The 16,484-nt window shown below is 65.9% G+C and overlaps 5 protein-coding genes across 9 annotated transcripts; 1 reads left to right on the top strand and 4 right to left on the bottom strand.

The window, feature by feature from the left end:
* Positions 1 to 496: 496 nt before the first annotated feature.
* On the bottom strand, positions 497 to 3,322 carry CRELD1 (cysteine rich with EGF like domains 1). Of its 2 annotated transcripts, none has more exons than XM_058845098.1 (10): positions 3,111 to 3,322; positions 2,568 to 2,650; positions 2,384 to 2,494; positions 2,218 to 2,309; positions 1,938 to 2,114; positions 1,754 to 1,849; positions 1,581 to 1,664; positions 1,372 to 1,467; positions 1,145 to 1,288; positions 497 to 1,034 (listed from the first exon to the last, which is right to left on the bottom strand). In XM_058845098.1, the coding sequence occupies exons 1-10, from the start codon at positions 3,291 to 3,293 to the stop codon at positions 814 to 816; spliced, it is 1,287 nt and encodes a 428-aa protein (XP_058701081.1). In that variant the 5' UTR covers positions 3,294 to 3,322; the 3' UTR covers positions 497 to 813. The 2 variants fall into 2 exon arrangements, with proteins under 2 accessions (XP_058701081.1, XP_058701082.1); XM_058845099.1 differs by having other exon boundaries at positions 497 to 647.
* Positions 3,323 to 3,985: 663 nt separating this feature from the next.
* On the bottom strand, positions 3,986 to 8,569 carry IL17RC (interleukin 17 receptor C). Its single transcript, XM_058844584.1, has 16 exons — positions 8,319 to 8,569; positions 8,082 to 8,248; positions 7,623 to 7,996; positions 7,329 to 7,440; positions 7,218 to 7,262; positions 6,920 to 7,059; positions 6,665 to 6,727; positions 6,461 to 6,515; positions 6,184 to 6,368; positions 6,054 to 6,104; positions 5,925 to 5,970; positions 5,706 to 5,815; positions 5,538 to 5,606; positions 5,408 to 5,465; positions 5,067 to 5,276; positions 3,986 to 4,634 (listed from the first exon to the last, which is right to left on the bottom strand). Exons 1-16 carry the CDS (start codon positions 8,567 to 8,569, stop codon positions 4,021 to 4,023), a joined length of 2,550 nt encoding a protein of 849 aa, XP_058700567.1. The 3' UTR covers positions 3,986 to 4,020.
* A 499-nt stretch (positions 8,570 to 9,068) lies between these two features.
* IL17RE (interleukin 17 receptor E) lies at positions 9,069 to 13,217 on the bottom strand. 3 transcript variants are annotated; one of them, XM_058845135.1, is made up of 16 exons: positions 13,018 to 13,217; positions 12,922 to 12,937; positions 12,302 to 12,457; positions 12,099 to 12,205; positions 11,899 to 12,022; positions 11,686 to 11,828; positions 11,536 to 11,604; positions 11,369 to 11,435; positions 11,093 to 11,280; positions 10,880 to 10,927; positions 10,727 to 10,772; positions 10,462 to 10,610; positions 10,322 to 10,390; positions 10,193 to 10,244; positions 10,016 to 10,117; positions 9,069 to 9,826 (listed from the first exon to the last, which is right to left on the bottom strand). In XM_058845135.1, the coding sequence occupies exons 1-16, from the start codon at positions 13,132 to 13,134 to the stop codon at positions 9,219 to 9,221; spliced, it is 2,061 nt and encodes a 686-aa protein (XP_058701118.1). In that variant the 5' UTR covers positions 13,135 to 13,217; the 3' UTR covers positions 9,069 to 9,218. The 3 variants fall into 3 exon arrangements, with proteins under 3 accessions (XP_058701118.1, XP_058701119.1, XP_058701120.1); XM_058845136.1 differs by having other exon boundaries at positions 11,686 to 11,825; XM_058845137.1 differs by lacking the exons at positions 12,099 to 12,205; positions 12,302 to 12,457; positions 12,922 to 12,937.
* A 42-nt stretch (positions 13,218 to 13,259) lies between these two features.
* JAGN1 (jagunal homolog 1) lies at positions 13,260 to 14,500 on the bottom strand. Its single transcript, XM_058845145.1, has 3 exons — positions 14,363 to 14,500; positions 14,050 to 14,147; positions 13,260 to 13,970 (listed from the first exon to the last, which is right to left on the bottom strand). Exons 2-3 carry the CDS (start codon positions 14,136 to 14,138, stop codon positions 13,508 to 13,510), a joined length of 552 nt encoding a protein of 183 aa, XP_058701128.1. The 5' UTR covers positions 14,139 to 14,147; positions 14,363 to 14,500; the 3' UTR covers positions 13,260 to 13,507.
* Positions 14,410 to 16,409, top strand: RPUSD3 (RNA pseudouridine synthase D3). Of its 2 annotated transcripts, none has more exons than XM_058845144.1 (9): positions 14,410 to 14,539; positions 14,923 to 14,990; positions 15,067 to 15,111; positions 15,196 to 15,292; positions 15,411 to 15,488; positions 15,557 to 15,641; positions 15,714 to 15,840; positions 15,923 to 16,062; positions 16,144 to 16,409. In XM_058845144.1, exons 1-9 carry the CDS (start codon positions 14,424 to 14,426, stop codon positions 16,312 to 16,314), a joined length of 927 nt encoding a protein of 308 aa, XP_058701127.1. In that variant the 5' UTR covers positions 14,410 to 14,423; the 3' UTR covers positions 16,315 to 16,409. The 2 variants fall into 2 exon arrangements, with proteins under 2 accessions (XP_058701127.1, XP_058701126.1); XM_058845143.1 differs by having other exon boundaries at positions 15,381 to 15,488.
* Positions 16,410 to 16,484: the final 75 nt, after the last annotated feature.

Below are 16,484 nucleotides of genomic sequence, written 5' to 3'. Positions count from 1 at the left end.
GCAGGGGTGGTTCCATTTGTGCCAAACGAGAGAAATAAAGAGTTTATGCTGGGAGGAGACAGTCCTTTTGGCATGTGAAAGCGGTGGTGGGCAGCAGCACCCCCAATCCCCGCCAGTTCCCACCCTGAGCAGCCAAGCTGGGTGTGCAGAGCTTTATTTCCTGAGATATGGACACACAGACAGATGGGCACACCCCGACAAACAAACCACGGACAAATGCAACAGCCACACTCATGCATCCCGCAGGGCCTCCTCACTGGCACAGCACCCTGCCAGTGGCTAGGGGCCCCTGGCACCCCAGCCTGGGAGGGGAGATGGGCTCTGCCCAGGGATGGGGGGGAGCTCTCCCAGCCACACAGCTCAGGGCATGGGGGGACCCAGCCCCCCACTCTCCCACAGGGAATGGCCTCATGGGAGGGGAGTCTTACAGGGCCAGGAGCCCCAGCCTTGGGGCAGATAGCAGGTTCCCTCCCTCACCTGCCCCTCCACCCCCTCACCTGTCACAATGCCAGGCCTCTCCTCCAGAGCACGAGGAACTGGGGGCAGCATGCTGTGCCCCCCACAGGATGCTGCACTGCCTGATATCACCCCTCCCAGCCAGAGGAGGCTGTGTGGGAGCCCCCAGGATCAGGTACTCCTGGCTCATTCTGCAGGGACAGGGAAAACAAGATCCTATGCTAAAGGGGGGCTGGGGGACGCATGCAGGGCACAGCATCATGTGCAGGATGTGGCCTTGGCAGCCAGTCCTGCTTGGGGGAGGCCCTGCACCCCAAGCTGAGCCTGCCCCTCCACTTGCACCCAGCAGTTCCAGAGCTATCTGCCCTTCATGAAGCCATCGAGGACACGGTCACTGCGGTCAGAGAGCCAGTAGCCGGCCATGGCGGCCACGGCGCCGATGAAGATGGCGGTGAAGACCATGTCACCCTTGGCAGCCAGAGTGGCAAGGGCACAGATCATCACACCAAAGAACATCTGCTGCAGCACCACCACCTCGTCATCAGTCACGTCATCAAAGAAGCCCTTCTCTGGGGCATCTGCACGGACAATACTCGTGGGAGGGCACAGGTGACCAACAAGAACCCCCCACTATGTCGCACACCCCCTGCCCAATGCCCATGTCCCCCTGTGCTGCATTAAGCCATACCAGGGGGCTTGTCCTCAACGCACTGCCCGTCACGGCGGATGTGGCCTTGGGCACAGACACAGCGGTAGCTGCCCTCTGTGTTCTCACACACCTCCTGCACCCCTGTGCACACTGGCTCCTCGGCACTGGCACACTCATCCACGTCTGGAGGGGAAGCAGGGCTCAGGCAGGGCTTGGGCAGTGAAGAGGGGGAAGTATGGCCCCCCCAGTCCATGGGAGGCACTCACCCAGGCACTTGGCTCCATCCCGCCAGTAGCCCTTGTTGCATTTCTTGCAGCGAGCCGGCCCGGCACCCATGCAGCCAATGCAAGCCGTGGAGCAGTCTGCCTCAGGGAAAGGAGACAGGGTTGCTGCTGGAGCTCCTTCCCAGCCTAGCCAGGGTTGGCCCCAAGTAGGGAAGAGCCACCTGCACAAAAACTCCCCACCTCCCCCTGACCTCGGCACTCGTAGGAGCCCTCTGTGTTGACGCAGTACTGGTTGGCTCGGCAATGCGCCATCTCCGTGCCACACTCATCTATGTCTGCAGGAGAGATGGGAACGGCCCCGCTGAGCCTTTGCTCTGGGGACGCAGCCCCCACAGCCCTGAGCTCATCCCTGGCCTTCACTCACCGATGCAGCGGTGCTCATGCAGCACCCAGCCCCTCTTGCAGCGAAGGCAGCTGGAGTCCTCGGGCCCTGTGCAGCGCCCGCATGCCTGGTAGCACTCTGTGGGCAGGGAGGGCAACGTGGACACAGGCAGGGGGCAGCTGCCTGTACCTACTGCCTGGGCAGCACTGGTAGAGCCCCCACCTACCAGCACACACGAGGTGGCTCTTGTTCCGCGAGGCCTCATAGTAGCCGTCACCACACTCGGCACAGAAGGGGCCACCGTAGCCCGGGCTGCAGACGCAGAGGCCGGTGCCGCGGCGTGTGCCGTCACCGTCGCATCGCCCGTTGCCGCTGCAGGGCTGTCGGGGCCCACCGGCACAGGCTGCATGAGGAGAGACCAGCCAGCTGGCAGCTGGGGCAGTGGGCAGCAGCCAGGGGGGCCCCTCCAGCCCTACCAGCACCCTGCTCATCCCACAGTTACTCACACCGGCAGTCCGGGCCGTAGGTGCCGGGTGGACAGCAAAGCATCAGTCTGTCCACACACAGCCATTGGAAAAAGTCAGGGTGCTGCTGCCGCCTGGGGAAGGGGAGATAGAGCATTCAGCCCCCTGCCATCCCCTGTCATCCCCCTGTGCCTGTCCCCAGACTCACTCATGGAACCACCACTGCTCCACGTGCTCCTCACTCCGCTCCAGCAGTTGGTGGCAGGTGAAGTCCGAGGGGGCACAGACACCCTCCAGCACCTCCAGCAGACGGGTCTCACTGCAGAGACCCAAGTCAGTGTGGGATATTACTTCTGGAGCAGCTGGGCCCCCCCAGCCCCTCACACACTTACCTGTGCTGGTACTTGGACAGCTTCTCCTCCTCCCAGGCTGTGTTACCCCCACCAAAGCCCTCATGCTCTGTCCGCTCCAGGCCCTGGGTGCATGGGGGAGTGGCAGTGCAGGCATAGGACCCCCCCAATAACCCCTCTATCCGTAGGGTTCCATGAAACACATCACTTCCAGGGACTTGCCACCCTCTTCCCTCCCCAGAGCCCAATCACTGCGCCCCTGGGAATGCTGCAGGAGTGCCTCCACTTCACCACTGTCCCGCCCAAGACACCCCTCTACTGGGCCCGGTCACCACCCTTACCCCCCGGCCTGTGATGCCTCTGGGCCCCCCAACCGCATCACCCCACCCAGGACCCCCTTCGTCCCTGCTCACTGTCACCTCCAGGCCGTGTGCCCCCTGTGTGCCACCCGCGGGCCCCTCCCGTCACTGCCCCCAGCTCCCCCCCGAAGCAGCGGCTGTGTCACCCCACACCCCTCGATGCCATTACCCCCCGCGCGCCCCCTCGCCGCGGCCTCCATCATTCCTGTGCCCCCCCGCCCCGCACCCTGATGAAGCTGTCGGTGAGGCCGCGGCAGGCTCGGCACGGCTCAGCCCCGTCTCGGTGGGGGTCGGGGTCGGCGTGAGCCGCCAGCAGGACCCCCCCGAGGAGGGCGGCCCCCAGGAGGGCTCCCCCCAGCCCGGGCCCCCTGCGCCGGGGCGACCGCGGCAGCAGCGGCAGCGGCCCCATCGTCCGCCCGCCCCGCCCGCACCACGTGGGCCACGCCCGCTGACTCAGCGCCCGCCGCCCCCGCCAATGGCCGCGCGCCGCCGCCGCCGGCCCCCCGCTCCCAGCCAATCCGCGCCGCGCCCTGGGCCCGCCCACCCGCGCCTTAAAGGGGCCGCGGGCAAAAGCCCGGGCGGGGGTAGCGCCGATGGGCTGCAGTCGATGACCCCGCACGCAACGAGGCCGGTGGTCCGGAGCGCACCGGCCCGGTCCCCGCCTGGTCTGGGCGGGGCCCTCAAACATCCACCCCCACCCCCGGCCAAACCAGGCCGGTTCACCTTCCTTCCCCCCCCGCCAACCTGGTCCAGTTCCCTCTCACTGTACCCAAATTTGCCCAGTTCCCCCTCATCTCACCCTAAACTGGTCCAATTTCTTTTCACACTTTCCCCCGAATTGTCCCAGTTGGCAATCATCCCCCAGTGAGCTTGTCCAGTTCCCCATTACCACCCAAATTTGCCCAGTTCCCATTCATACCCCTAAACTGGTTCAGTTCCACATCCACCCTCCAACCAACCAAACCCCCTTCCCCTTCACACCCCAAACAGCCCAGCCCCCTTCCTGTCCCCCCCTATACCTCCCCATCATCCCCCTCCACACCATCCCAGTCCACCCCATCACTCCTTCCCAACCCATCCCAGTCCCTGCTGGACTCAGAGCTGGACTCACACTCAGCAAAAGTACTGTCACCCCTTTATTCCCCTACTGCTCGCTGCAGAGCCTCAGCCACCACCGCCACATATGGCTCTAGCCACCGGCCCCTCTGCCGAGCTGGTCCTGCCAGTGCCTGCAAGAACGCCTCCATCTCGCTGGGCAGTGCGAAGGCAGGGGCTGCCCGCAGTGCTGGGGGCACTGCTGGCACCGAGGTCTCCAGCCGGGCCACCACATAGTGCCCACCAGCACTGGCCGCCGCCAGCACTGGCATGGCACAGGACAGAGCCGCCGCAAACACCTCGCAGGGCGCCACAGTGGGGACATCATCAGGGCCAGGGTTGTGCCGGGGCCCAAGGCTGCTCTCAGCGGCCCCGGACTCTGGCACAACCCTGGCCCCGGTGTCCCACTGGTGTGCAGCAGCCACGGCTGCCGGAGAGAGGAGCAGGATGATGGTGTTACTGTCACGCAGTGCCCGGTGGTGCTGGGCGTGCAGCCAGGGCAGTGGCCCCAAAGCCGCTACCCCGCTGCCACCCCCCGGCGCTGCCACCACTGTCAGCCCCAGTGAGTGCAGAGCTGCCATCAAGGCACATGCTGCCCGCTCTGCCACCGGCTCTGCTGCGTGCACCAGCAGTGCCCGCCGGCCGTGCAGTGGACCTGAAGGAGGCAATCATTAGTGTCTGTATCCCTCTATGCACCCTGTACCCACCCTATGGTGGGAGGCATGTTGGGAAGCACCCATGATGGGGGAGACCATCTCCTGCCTCTGTTGCCCAAGCTTTGCAGCACCCCCTGGACCCAAGCTAAAGAACAGCCACAATGGGAAGCAGCTGAGACCTCACTGACGTGAGTCACCCAGTCCCCTTCCTGAACCCTTTACCTACCCTAAGGGACAGACACAGTGGGAGGCAGGTTGCAATCCCTCTTCTCAGTTCCCTAAACCCCTACACACCTGTCAGGCAGGCAAACATGAACTAATCCAGGTGGGAGACCCCCTCACTCTGTCATCAGACCCCTCTGGGATAGCCATAGGCTGGCCACTCGCCCTGAGGCCCCACTCTGGGATAGGCACAGGCTGCCCACACTCACCCCTGGAGCCATAGCCAGCCCTCAGGGATTTCAGCCATCCTGCGGGGAGGAGAGGCAGTGAGGTCCCAGAAGGGGTCCCAGGCCAGGCACAGCCCCCAGAAGTGCACCACTCACCTTTCATGTCCTCCTTCTTCACCAAGAGCAGCAGCAGGAGACAGGTGGCCCCCAACAGCACCCCCATCCACACCAGTGCCCAGTGGGTACGCAGATCTGCAGGGCAGAATCTGCATCCACCAAGGGCCCCCAGCACCCAGCAGAGGTTTCCTGTGGTTCCACAGGGGGTCCCCTCCCTCAACCCTCTATTATCCCTCCTCTTCCCCACTGTGGCTGTCAATACTCACACTTCTGCAGGGGACAGGCCCAGAGTGCAACCCCAGTGCTGTTCAGTGGGTGCCACAGCTGTGGGAGACACAGGGACATGTCAGACACTGCCCAGTCCCTGCCCACTGCCCGCTGGCTGCTCACACTGACCTGCTGGCACTGTCCTACTGCCACATCCTGCTGCAGCTCCTGCTCCAGCAGCCCAGGGTGCCCTGCTCCCTGCAACAACACAGCACATCAGACAGCACTGCTGGACACAGGGGTCCCTGTGCCACCAGGGCCACTGCTGCCAGGACATGGGGGTCCTTTCCTCTTTACCGTGCTGGTGAAGCTGGCAAGGGGTGTGCAGGCACCCCGCTCTACGGCACACAGTGAGGTATTCCCATGTTCCAGCAGCAGGAGGTCATCAGGGCGGCCGGGCAGCGCTCCTAGGAATGTGCCAGGGGGCTGGGTAGGTGGTGAGGGGAAGCCAAGGAGGGCTCCCCCCCCAGCTGGACCCACAGGCTGCCTCTACCCTCCCACACCAGCAGTACTCACGGTCCCGCAGGCACTGGGTCAGCCGGACCTGCCCACTGCTCCACACCTGCCCCAGAGAGTGGATTAATAGTGCCTGGGGGTGATGTAGAGCTGCCCGTGGGGCACCCGTGGGGCAGAGCGCTGTCCTACCTGCACGCAGAGGTTGGGGTGTGGCCGCAGCCCTCCAAACTCCTGGGGTCCCTATGAGTGGAAGGGATGCTCCGTAACTGTCACCACCATCCTTCACAAAGCCCCCAGTGCCCCACAAAGCCCCACTCACCTGCCCCCCAGCAGGCTGCTGCAGGCCAGGGAGGGGTTGGCAGGGCCCGGAGGGCACTGGCTGCCAGCAGGGCACCAGCTCAGCCAGGAGGTCGCAGGGGGCTGAGAGGGAGCAGGTCAGCACCTGCCCCTCAACGTGCAGGACCAGCCGGCTCTGCGCCCACAGTCGCTCCCAGGCCTCGGCATCTGAAGCAGCACCAGAACGGGGGCGTCATTCTCTGTGCTGTCCCCTCAGGTCCCACGGTGTCCCAGCCCCCCCAGCCTCAGAGTGAAGGTACCATGAGAGAAGGGGCACAGGGTGGCCCGTAGTGGGTCCTGGGTTTCCAGCCAGACCTGGGAGTGGGGAGAGAGACAAGAAAAATATCCATGCTGTGACTGTGACCTGGCTGTCGCCCTTGGAATGCCAGAGGAAGATACATGGAGCTTGGAGCCCCTCTTTAGTGTCATCCTGTCACCCCCGTGGTGCCTGATCGGATGCCCACCTGCAGGCAGAGGCAGGGCAGCACCTCATCGGCAGGCAGGACAAAGTTCATGGGACTGCTCCGCTACCAGCAACCAGATGTGGGTCACCCCATGGCAAATCGCCATCAGCAGGGTCACCCAGGGAGATGAGCCCCCAGGGGACCCTCTCTCAGCACACTGCCTATAACACAGACACGGCTTCTCGGGAATGGGGAGGAGGGCAGTGACTGGAGAACAGACAGAGTGGGGGATCAGGGAACAGGGTGCATACTCACCGTGGTCACTGCACGCCCCGGCCCACTGCTGCCATGGCTACGGTTGTGGTAGAGCCGGAGTGTGTAGCTGTGCCCTACTGCAGCCCCCTGCACCTCCACAACCACCTCCTTCTGCCCCGGGGAGACCCGCAGCCTGGGCACTGTATCAGAGGCAGCTCAGGTCACCCAGCTCCTGGCACTGCCCACTCAGCACCATGGCACAGAGCACGGCACCCCCAGGGTCACTCTCACCCCTGTTATCCAGTGCCCAGCTCTCCCCAGGGGATGCAAACCGAGGCAGGGTGACACCAGCACTTACCTTGGCACTGGGGGACAGCAGCCTGTGCTGCAGGCCACGAACAGTCTGTGGGAACAGTGAATTAGTTGGCAGGGGGGCTGGGTCCACTGCAGGGGACCTACCGGGGCTCACCTGGCACCTGCTGCTGCTGGCTCAGCCTCTGCCGGCCCCATGAGTTCATGTATGCTGAGATGTGGAGTTTGGAGCCCAGCGGCGCCTCGAAGCACCGGAAGATCACCCAACCCTGGGCAGGAAAACCACCACCCGACTGCGGTGAGGCACCGGCACTGCCAGCACCCACCTCTCTAGGGCACAGGAACGGGACCCCCATGCCACAGAGATGTGCTGATGCCAGTGCCCACATCCCCAGTGGCCAGGGACTGACACTGTTGGGATACCCAGCCCCAGTGCCCCACATCTACGTACCACGGTTTGGCCGCGCAGCGTGGGGCCCGAGGATGCCCAGACCTCCACGGCCACGCAGCGGGATGAGGTGTATGCGTGCCCAGAGAGGAGCAGCAGCCCAGTAACGTTGGGCTGGGACGAGGCGACCCCAGTCACTGGTGACCACTGTCCCCCATCACCGCTATCCTCTGTCCCAGAGGTGCCTGGCTGCACGGAGAGGCGCGACTCGGTGGCGGTGCTGGTGGCAGGTGGCAAGGCCAGGCGCACTCGTGCCTCCAGGCAGGGCACACAGGCCATGGGCTCGGTGCAGCGCAGTGCCGGCTCCAGCCGCAGACGAGCCAGGGCCAGCCCGTGCCTGGGCCCCGGGGGCTCTGTCCCGCACAGCACATCGGTGTCTGGGGAGACAGAGAGGACAGCATGGGGGTGAAGTCCCCATGGGACTGGATGGGGTGGGGGCCATGGCACGGTGATGGCACTTACCCAAGAGGCGGCAGGTGAGGCCCTGGGGGAGGCAGGGGTGAGGCCGGTGGTGGTGCCAGGTGCCCCAGGCCTGTGCGCTGCTGACACCAACCCACCTGGGAGCAGGCCAGGGTGTCGCGAGGGTCCCCACGGCCACCCGCCGATCCCACCACCAGCACCAGCAGGAGCTGTCCCAGGGCGTTCATGGTGGGGCCGGGACTTTGGGGTGCCCCGGCCCCACGCTGGCTACTTCCCAACAGCCTCTCTCCTGGCTCCACGGGCCCCGCCGCCGCCGCCGGCTCCCGCTTCCTGCTCTGATCCCGGACACCCGGGTCCTGGCGTGGCGTCAGCAACCGCCCTGGGGTGGGGCCTCCTGTTCCCGCACCGAACACGCAGGGCTCAGTGCCCCGGCACCCTTGGAGGGCTTGGGGCCCCACAGAGACGAGCTGGCTCCATGGCACGGGCACGGTGCCAGGCTGCCCCGGACAGCCGCTGCGGCTGTGGGACATGGTGTGGCAGCCGTGCCGGTGCAGGCTGTGCGCAGCCGGGTGCGTCCTCTTGCCCCTCCGTGCTGCAGAGGAGCACTGGGCAGCCCCCGACCCTGCAGGGCACCAACCAATCCCCCCGGTACAGCAGAGAGACAACAGGGCAAGGTGGAATGACACCTTTATTGCTTCCATCCCGGACCAAGTCCTGCTGGCAATGGCAAGGCAAAGAGCAGGGCTAGGCTGTGCCCAGCACCTGCCCCTCCAGCCACCTGTGCCTGGGCAGGGCAGGGAGCGTCCCCATCTCTCAGCTTCTTCCTGCACCATCCGAACCCCTCGCTTGGCTGTGGCATCCAAAGGGGCTTTTATGGGCTCTCCTCTGGAGCAGGTATGGGAATAAAGCTGCCCCTGCTCAGGACAGCATCTCCACTCCCGGCCACACATGACCAGCTGGATCGCTCGCTTCGGCCTCAGCAGCACACTCCATGACTGAGGCCAGTCCTGCTTGGACCCCCACAGCCGCTTCCCGGGGCACCCATGGGTACCCCTCCTGCCGCCGCAGTGGGCACACCCGGGCTCACCTGAGCCCTGCTTTTTCCTGGCAGAAGCCCTGCGTTCACCAAGGAGCCGGGCCCAGCCCTGCTCTCCCTGCAGCCACGCCCAGCCTGGACACTCAGGTGCCAGAAGCTGCCCCGGGAGGCCGGGGCGGGGGGCTGCCCTCCCCAGTCCCCACCTCCAGCAGCCGATGCAAGAGGCCCCCCACCCTGTCCCGACGGCAGCGGCGAGGGGCCGGGGGGCTGCCCCGCAGGGCACCCAGCAGACCGGGCAGCTGTCGGGGCAGGCGGTAGGTGGGCAGGGGCCGAAGGGGTCGGGGGACATCGTGGGGGCTGCAGAGCCGGCTGAAGTATGCCAGGACCCACCCGCCGCCCCGGCCCGCCGCCCCCAGCTCCCCATGCAGGCATGCCATGGCTGCCCCAAAAATGTCATGGGCATCCCCAGGCGTCCCGTCGGCCATCCCGACCTGCCACCGATGAAAGAGCCGGGCACTGCCCTGGCTCCAGAGGAGGAGGACGGTGCCACGCTGGCGGCCCACGCGGCCCCGCTGGGCGTAGAGCCAGGGCAGGGCGCCCGCCTGACCCAAGCCACCCGTTTCCCACAGGTCCAGGCGCACATCGCAGCCCAGCCCTGCACGCAGCCGCTCGGCCAGGGCACACACCAGCCCCAGGTGCTCCTCTGAGTCTGGCGAGTACAGCAGCAGTACAGGGCGCCCGCCAGGGACACCTGCAGGATGGAGAGGACAGCAGTGACAACTCAGCTCTGTGTCCTACTGGCATCCCCTGGGGACACCCCGGCATCCAACAGCATCTGCCATCCACCACCCTGGGACCCCCTGCAGCCCAGGAACTGGCACCCCCTGGCACTCCAGCCCCTTTTGCCGTCCCTCCTGCAGCCCCCTTGGGTGCTCCTCACCATCATCTGGCCTCCAGGCACCACGGCAGTTGAGGAGTAGCACAGTCACCACCAGTCCCAGTGCCAGTACCAGCCCCAGCAGCCCAAAGTGCCTGCGGGAGACTGGGAGAGGGGCAGTAAAGGGGATGTCTGCCCATTTCCACTCCCCCCCGATTCCCCTCCGGGACCCCCTCTCACCATCGGGACAGAGCAGCTGCTTCCGAGCAAAATGCACATCCGAGCGCCACACCTGGGGAAGGGGTTGGGTAAGAGGGGGACCGTGTTGGGTCTCCCATAGCACAGATGACAGCACAAGAGTCACCTTACCAGCACGCAGCTGCCCAGGATCTGCACTGGCAGCAGCAGCGCCAACTCCCCTGGAGCAGAGCCCTCTGGCTGCAAAGCACAAGAGCAGGGTCTGTGTGGGTCTGTCCCTACCGCGTCCCCCCCAGCCCTGCACCACTCACCTGTGTGACAGTGTAGAGTGGGGCCTCAGGTTCACACTGCCCACCCCGGCGCTGGCACAGGGCTGCGCTGAAGGCTGCAGGGATGCGGGAGGTAAGGTGCAGGCGTAGCTGGAGCCCCCACACACTCACTGAAACATTCCAGGCAGTCTCTGCGGCCACCAGAAAGAGAAGCGACGTTGCAGGATGCCCAATGGGGTGAGGGGTGCAAGAGGCCCCAGGGCAGGACTGTGCTTAGCCCAGGGCTGCCCTTGCCCATAGATCTCACCTGGCTGGTGGGGACACTCCACATGGCTGCTATTCTTGTAGGAGAACTGAGGGGAGGTGGGATCAAGAAAAGGCAGGGTGAGCTGCACTCACCCACCACAGCCCCCCAGCCGCTTCCAAGATGGTGCCCACCCACCCACCCACAGGGGCTTACTCGGAAGCAGAGCTGGGGGTGCACGTCCACCTTGTCCAATATGTACACCTGGAACAAATGGAGAGTGTACCACAGTTACCATCTCTGACCCACACAGCCCACAGGCACCCTGGTGCCCACCCACTGCCCTATAGGGACCCTGAGATCCAGTGGATGCCCCAGCCAGTGGCACGGTCCCACATCCTGTGACACCTCAAGATCAGGAGGCCTCACCTGCCCATCCTTACTGGCTGTGGAATTGGGGATGTCATGACAGGGTGCAGCCTCATCTGGTGCCTCCCTCCAGCAGAGGGTGGCCTGTGGGTGCAGGGGGCAGGTGGCATTCAGCTCCATCGCCATCTGGTCCTTGCTGCTGGTGCTGTAGTCGTGGAAGCGCACTGAGGACCACAGCTCAGGACCATCTGTGGGGCACCACATCAGTGGGATGGTGAGACACCAAGGGACACCCCTGGAACTCATCTCCCCTCCCCACAGGCACCAGGCACTCACAGGCATCTGGTCGGTCATGGAACGGGCACTGTTTGCTCCTTAGGCTGTCATGGTGGGAGTAGGAGGCCTAGGGCAGCACAGCAGGATGGTCAGGGCAGGATATGCCCCCACCCCTCATATGAGGGCAGACGAATGGGTTCTGGTGGCCGTAAGGGAGGGCAACCCACCTCAATGCACAGGCAGGGCACCAGGAATTCATACCGCAGTGAGATATGGTGGCCTCCTGGCACCAGCACCTACAACATGGAGGAAGCATCAGCTGTTAGTGATTGTGTCCCCCAGTCTGGGACGGGGGTGTCGGGGGGCAGAGCCGTTACCTGCTGGTGGAAGGGCCGGGGCAGCTCCTCACACTCCAGGGCCAGCTGGTGGCACAGCCGCACCATGAGGGCGGGACCCGCGGGCACCCATACCTCAATGGCCTGCACCTCAGGGACCCAAGCATGGGTAAAGACAGGCCCTGCTGAGCAGGCAGGGGGTTACAGCTGGTACCGGCGTCCCCCCAGGACACCTCCCAACCCCTTCAGTCTCACCAGGTGGCTCCTCGGTGACCAGATGGCTGCAGCTTAGGGCGAAACCCCGATCTGGGATGGTGCGAAGGGAGACGAGGACTTGCTGCCCGCTCTCTGCCGGGAAGCAGTCGAACTGCACCTGCCACTGCAGGAAACAGGGGGTCAGTGGGGGTACTCCGGGCCTCGGTGTCCCCCGGCTCCACCGCCCACCGCAGACTCACCGCTGAGCTGCCCAACACCCGGCGTCGCTGCCAAACCTGCAGCCAGCCAGCCCGGTTGGAGCTCAGCTCCAGGAAGGTGAGCTGCAGTCCCCGGACACCGCCGAGCTCTGCGAGAAACCGACGTGGGGTGCTGACATGGGTGGGGGGACGGGGTGTGTGTCCCCTGCCGCGGGGAGGCCCGGCCCCGCCACCCACGCCCGTACCTGAGGTGGGGAGGGCCAGGCGCACCCGCAGGCAGGGCTGGCAGGGCTGCGCGGGCAGGCACAGCCGGGCACGGCTCAGCGACAGGGCGGGCGGCTCCAGCGGCCGCCCTGGGCGGGAAGGGCGGCGGCAGCGGGGGCGGTTCAGCGTCCTGTCGGCTGCAGGGGGAGAGCAGACGGGAGACGGCCGTGCGCCGGGGGTCCCACAGGCAGCAGGAGCCCCGGAGACTGGGAGTGCTTGGAAGGGGGAGAACCCCGGGGAAGTGTATTCCGAAAGGAGGTGCCCCGGGGAGTCCTGGCAAACCGGGAGCCTCCGTGATTCGGAGCCCTCGGAAGTGGGAATCTCTGGGGATCAGGAGTCTTCGGAAACAGGGAACCCCGGGGATCCGGACTCTTTGGAAGCGGGGAGCCCCAGAGGCCAGGAAGTCAGGAAGTTTCGGGGATCGGGAGCCCTCGGAAGCGGGGAACCCCGTACCCCGGAAACCGGGAGCACCCTCCCTCCCCCCGGCCCCCATACTCCAGGACCCAGTAGCCGCGGGCAAGGGAAGCCCCACCGTGCCGCCGCGCTCTGGAGCCGGGCAGGAGCAGCCCCGCACTGACAGCCCTGCCCCGCCGCTACTCACCGGTGGCCCGGCATTCCTGCAAGCAAAGAGACGGGGATGAGCGCGGCGCCGCCCGCCCCCCACCTTCCCCGGCCACCTCCCTTCCCCAGCGCTCACGAAGTTGGCGGAGACCCGGAGGCGGGTCACGGCGGCCCCGGTCCCGGGCGGTAGCGGTAGCAGCAGCAGCAGCAGCAGCAGCGCGGCGGCAGCGGCGAGCAGCACCGGGCGCCCCATGGCCGAGCGCCGCCACTCCCCGCCCCGCCCCGGGCCGGCCCCGCCGCATTCCTCCACCGGCACGTGCGGCCCCGCCGCCCCCCGCCCCCCGCTGCCAGGCGGCGCTTCCTGGGCGCAGACTCGCGTGGGAGAGCGGACGGTGCTTTATTTCCATAGAACAACACGCGGAGGAAAAGGGCACGCACCCCAGGGACCCTCCACGGCCCCAGCCCTCGGGGGATCTCCCCCTTGCGTGAGAGCCCGGGGCCGTGGCGTGTCTCAGACACCCACCCCGTGGTCCCCGAGGATCCCCACCCACCGGAGCCGCGCCAGCGCTGCCCCACAGGACTGAACTGCAGAGCTTCAGCACCTCACGGAGCCCACCTATCCCCACTCATTTCTTCTTCTTCTCCTGCGTGCTAGTGAACCAGGAGTCCAGCAGCTTCTTGCTGTAGTAGAGTTGCCAGCCATGCACCTGCGCGGCCACCACCACCACCAGGTACATGACAGAGACGGCTGAGAAGCCGAAGATGAAGCGGTAAGCTTTGCCGTGGCGGTACAGCTGCTGTGCCATGGGGAACATCTCCATGGCCCCGTAGATGAGGGGAGCCATGGAGAAGAGGCCGGTGCTGATCATGGAGAGTACCAGGTAGCTGATGTTGTTGCGGGGGAAGGACAGAAGGCCCAGGAGGGAGGGCAGGATGCTGAGCAGGTAGGGATACTCCCACTGGTAGGGCATGGCCACCTGGTCGTGGGGCAGCAGCTTGAGGTGCCCCACGACCATCTGGGCCAGGAGCAGCAGCCAGATGACCACATGCGTGTAGATCAGCTTCTTGATCTCCGACTTGAGGGTCACGCTGGGGAGAGAGTGTGGGGCCATCAGGGCCTGCTGGGGTCGCGTGTCCCCCCCGGAACCCCGGGAAAGGGGACACCTACCTCATCTGGTAGTGCGAGGCCACGCGCTCCCGGTGCTGGAAGTCGCTGCCGTCGGTGCCGGCGGCGCGGGGACCCCCGCGGGAGGCCATGGTGCTGTCCTGGGGATACACAGCGTCACACGGGGCCGCCCTCCCTGCCCGCCTCCCCAGCGCAGCCCCGGCACAAGCGCCCCGGCACAAGCCCCCCGGGCCTCCCTCCCACAGCGACAGCCCCGGGGCTCCCTCCCCGTGACCGCCCGGCCCTCCGGGACATCCGCGGGGTGACCCCCTCCGCGGGTGACACCCCCGGCCCGCCGCTCCCCGCCGTGCCGCACCTGCGGGCGGGACCCTCTGCCCGCGCTTCCGCTGCTCTATGGCCGCGGCCGCCGGCTCCGGATGCCGGGGGGAACCGCTCGGCGCAGGCGCGGCGCTGCCGCCATGGCGGCCATCGGGAGCGCCGCCGCCGCCGCGCGAGCGCTGGCGCGCCCGGGACCGGGAGCGCGCGCCGCGGGGTCAGCGGGGCGCGGGGGCGCGCGGGGGCGGAGGGGTGAAAACATGGGGTGCGTTTATGTGTGCGGAGAGGGTGGGCGTACGTGGGGTGCCCGCCCAGGGGTGTGGTGGCACCTGGAGATGCACACGCGTGGGGGCTGGTGGCAGCCCATTGTACCCGGGGGTACAGAGAGGTTATGAGATTGGGGCTGTGGGAATGGGGACATACCTGTGCGGTTGCAGGTGTGTGAGCACAGAGGGGCTGGGGAAGCATGAGGGTGCAGAGACGCGTGGGGAGGAGGGCAGGCAGTGGTGGGTGAGATTTATGGACACGCGGAGTGGCGTGCAGGGTAGGTGGCTGAGGGAAGTCCCCCCTGTGTCTGCCTGCTCACCCCATCCCCTGCAGGTGGAGGCGGCTGCTGGGCCCCAAGGAGACGCTGAGGCTGTTGGAGGGCTCCGTGGTGCACCGGGAAGGTACCTGTGACGGGGGAGAATGGGGGCAAGGGAGACAGTAAAGGAGGTACCCGCTGACCAGACTTCCCCTCATTAGGAGCCCTGCTGGCGCTGAACAAGCCCCCGGGCCTCCCCATTCTGGGTGAGTACAGGACAGCAATGGGGGGTCTGCAGGGGTAGCTGCATGGGGGGCTCAGTGGGTGCTGACCCACCAGCATCTCCTCAGGGCGCCCTGGGGACCTGAGCCTGGATGCGCTGCTGCCGGCACTGAGACGACACCTGGGCCTCGCTGCTGAGCTCCATGTGGTGAAGGCTCCTGCCAGGTATGGTAGGAGGGTCCAGGCTGGTGGTCCTAGGGTGGAGCTGGGACTGCCTTTCGCCCACCAGGTCTCAAGCACCCGTGTCCTACAGGGAGTATTCTGGCCTTGTCCTCCTGTCCAGCTGCTACCACACCACTAAGAAGCTGCAACAGTTCTTCACCAATGCTCGCTTGAGAGGCCAGTACCCTGCCACATATCGGTGAGTCCTTGGGACACTGCCATGCTGGCACGGGGGTCCTGTCCCCTTCTCACCACCTTACCCTGCAGTGCCGTCACCGTGGGAGTCCCGGCGGAGGTGGAGGGTGAGATCTGCACTGGGCTGTGCTGGCAGCAGCAGGGGGACAAAGCCATGGTAAGGGGGTGCCGTTGGGCTGGGGGCATGGGGGATGATACCCCAGGGAGTGCTGAGGACTGTGCTCTGCAGGTGGTGCCAGTGCCAGCCCCAGGACGCCGCAGCCTGGCCAGGAAGGATGTGAAGAACACCCTGACACGCTACCGTGTGCTGAGCGCTGTGGGGGGCTGTGCTCTCCTCCAGCTCCAGCCCAGGACAGGTGAGTGGCCCCCCAACATCTCCATCACCCCAGCCATGCTTCCTGACCCCTGCAATCTCACCTTCTCCCTGTTCCTCCCCAGCCTTCCCAGAACAGCTCCAGGTGCACCTGACGCTGCTGCTGTGCCCGGCCCTGGGTGACCATAAGTACTCTTCCCACGTGGGCAGGGTGCTGGGAATGCCCTTCTTTCTGACCCCCGAGACTGCCCCGACCCGCACACAGGTACATGGCCAGGGTGGATGCTGGCTGGGGCATTCAGCACAGCCCTCAGCAATCCCACTGAGCTGCCCACTCACATTGCAGGTGCTGGATGAGGAGTTGGTGTCCCAGCTGGGGCTTTCTCCACAGCAGCTCTATCACCTCCCACTCCACATCCACCTACAGGAGCTAGTGCTGCCTGAGGGCCCCGTCTGTGCCCCCCCTCCACCCTACTTTCTGCACACTCTGCGTTGCCTGGGGCTGCCTGAACACTAGGAGCCCTAATGCTGCAGGGGGACACCCACTCCACCCTTCTGCTCTCTTCCACCCCATTAAAATCCCCCCCTGCTGCCTGGGTGGCTCAACACTCAGTTCTTTTCTTGGCACACAGAGGATGCGTTTTTCCGGGCTGTCCGTCTGGCATTGGTGGGGGCACCAGCCCTGCC

Source organism: Poecile atricapillus, chromosome 9 (assembly GCF_030490865.1).
Source record: "Poecile atricapillus isolate bPoeAtr1 chromosome 9, bPoeAtr1.hap1, whole genome shotgun sequence".
Classification (NCBI taxonomy): Eukaryota; Metazoa; Chordata; class Aves; order Passeriformes; family Paridae; genus Poecile; species Poecile atricapillus.
This window is presented reverse-complemented; position numbering and strand designations above follow the sequence as displayed.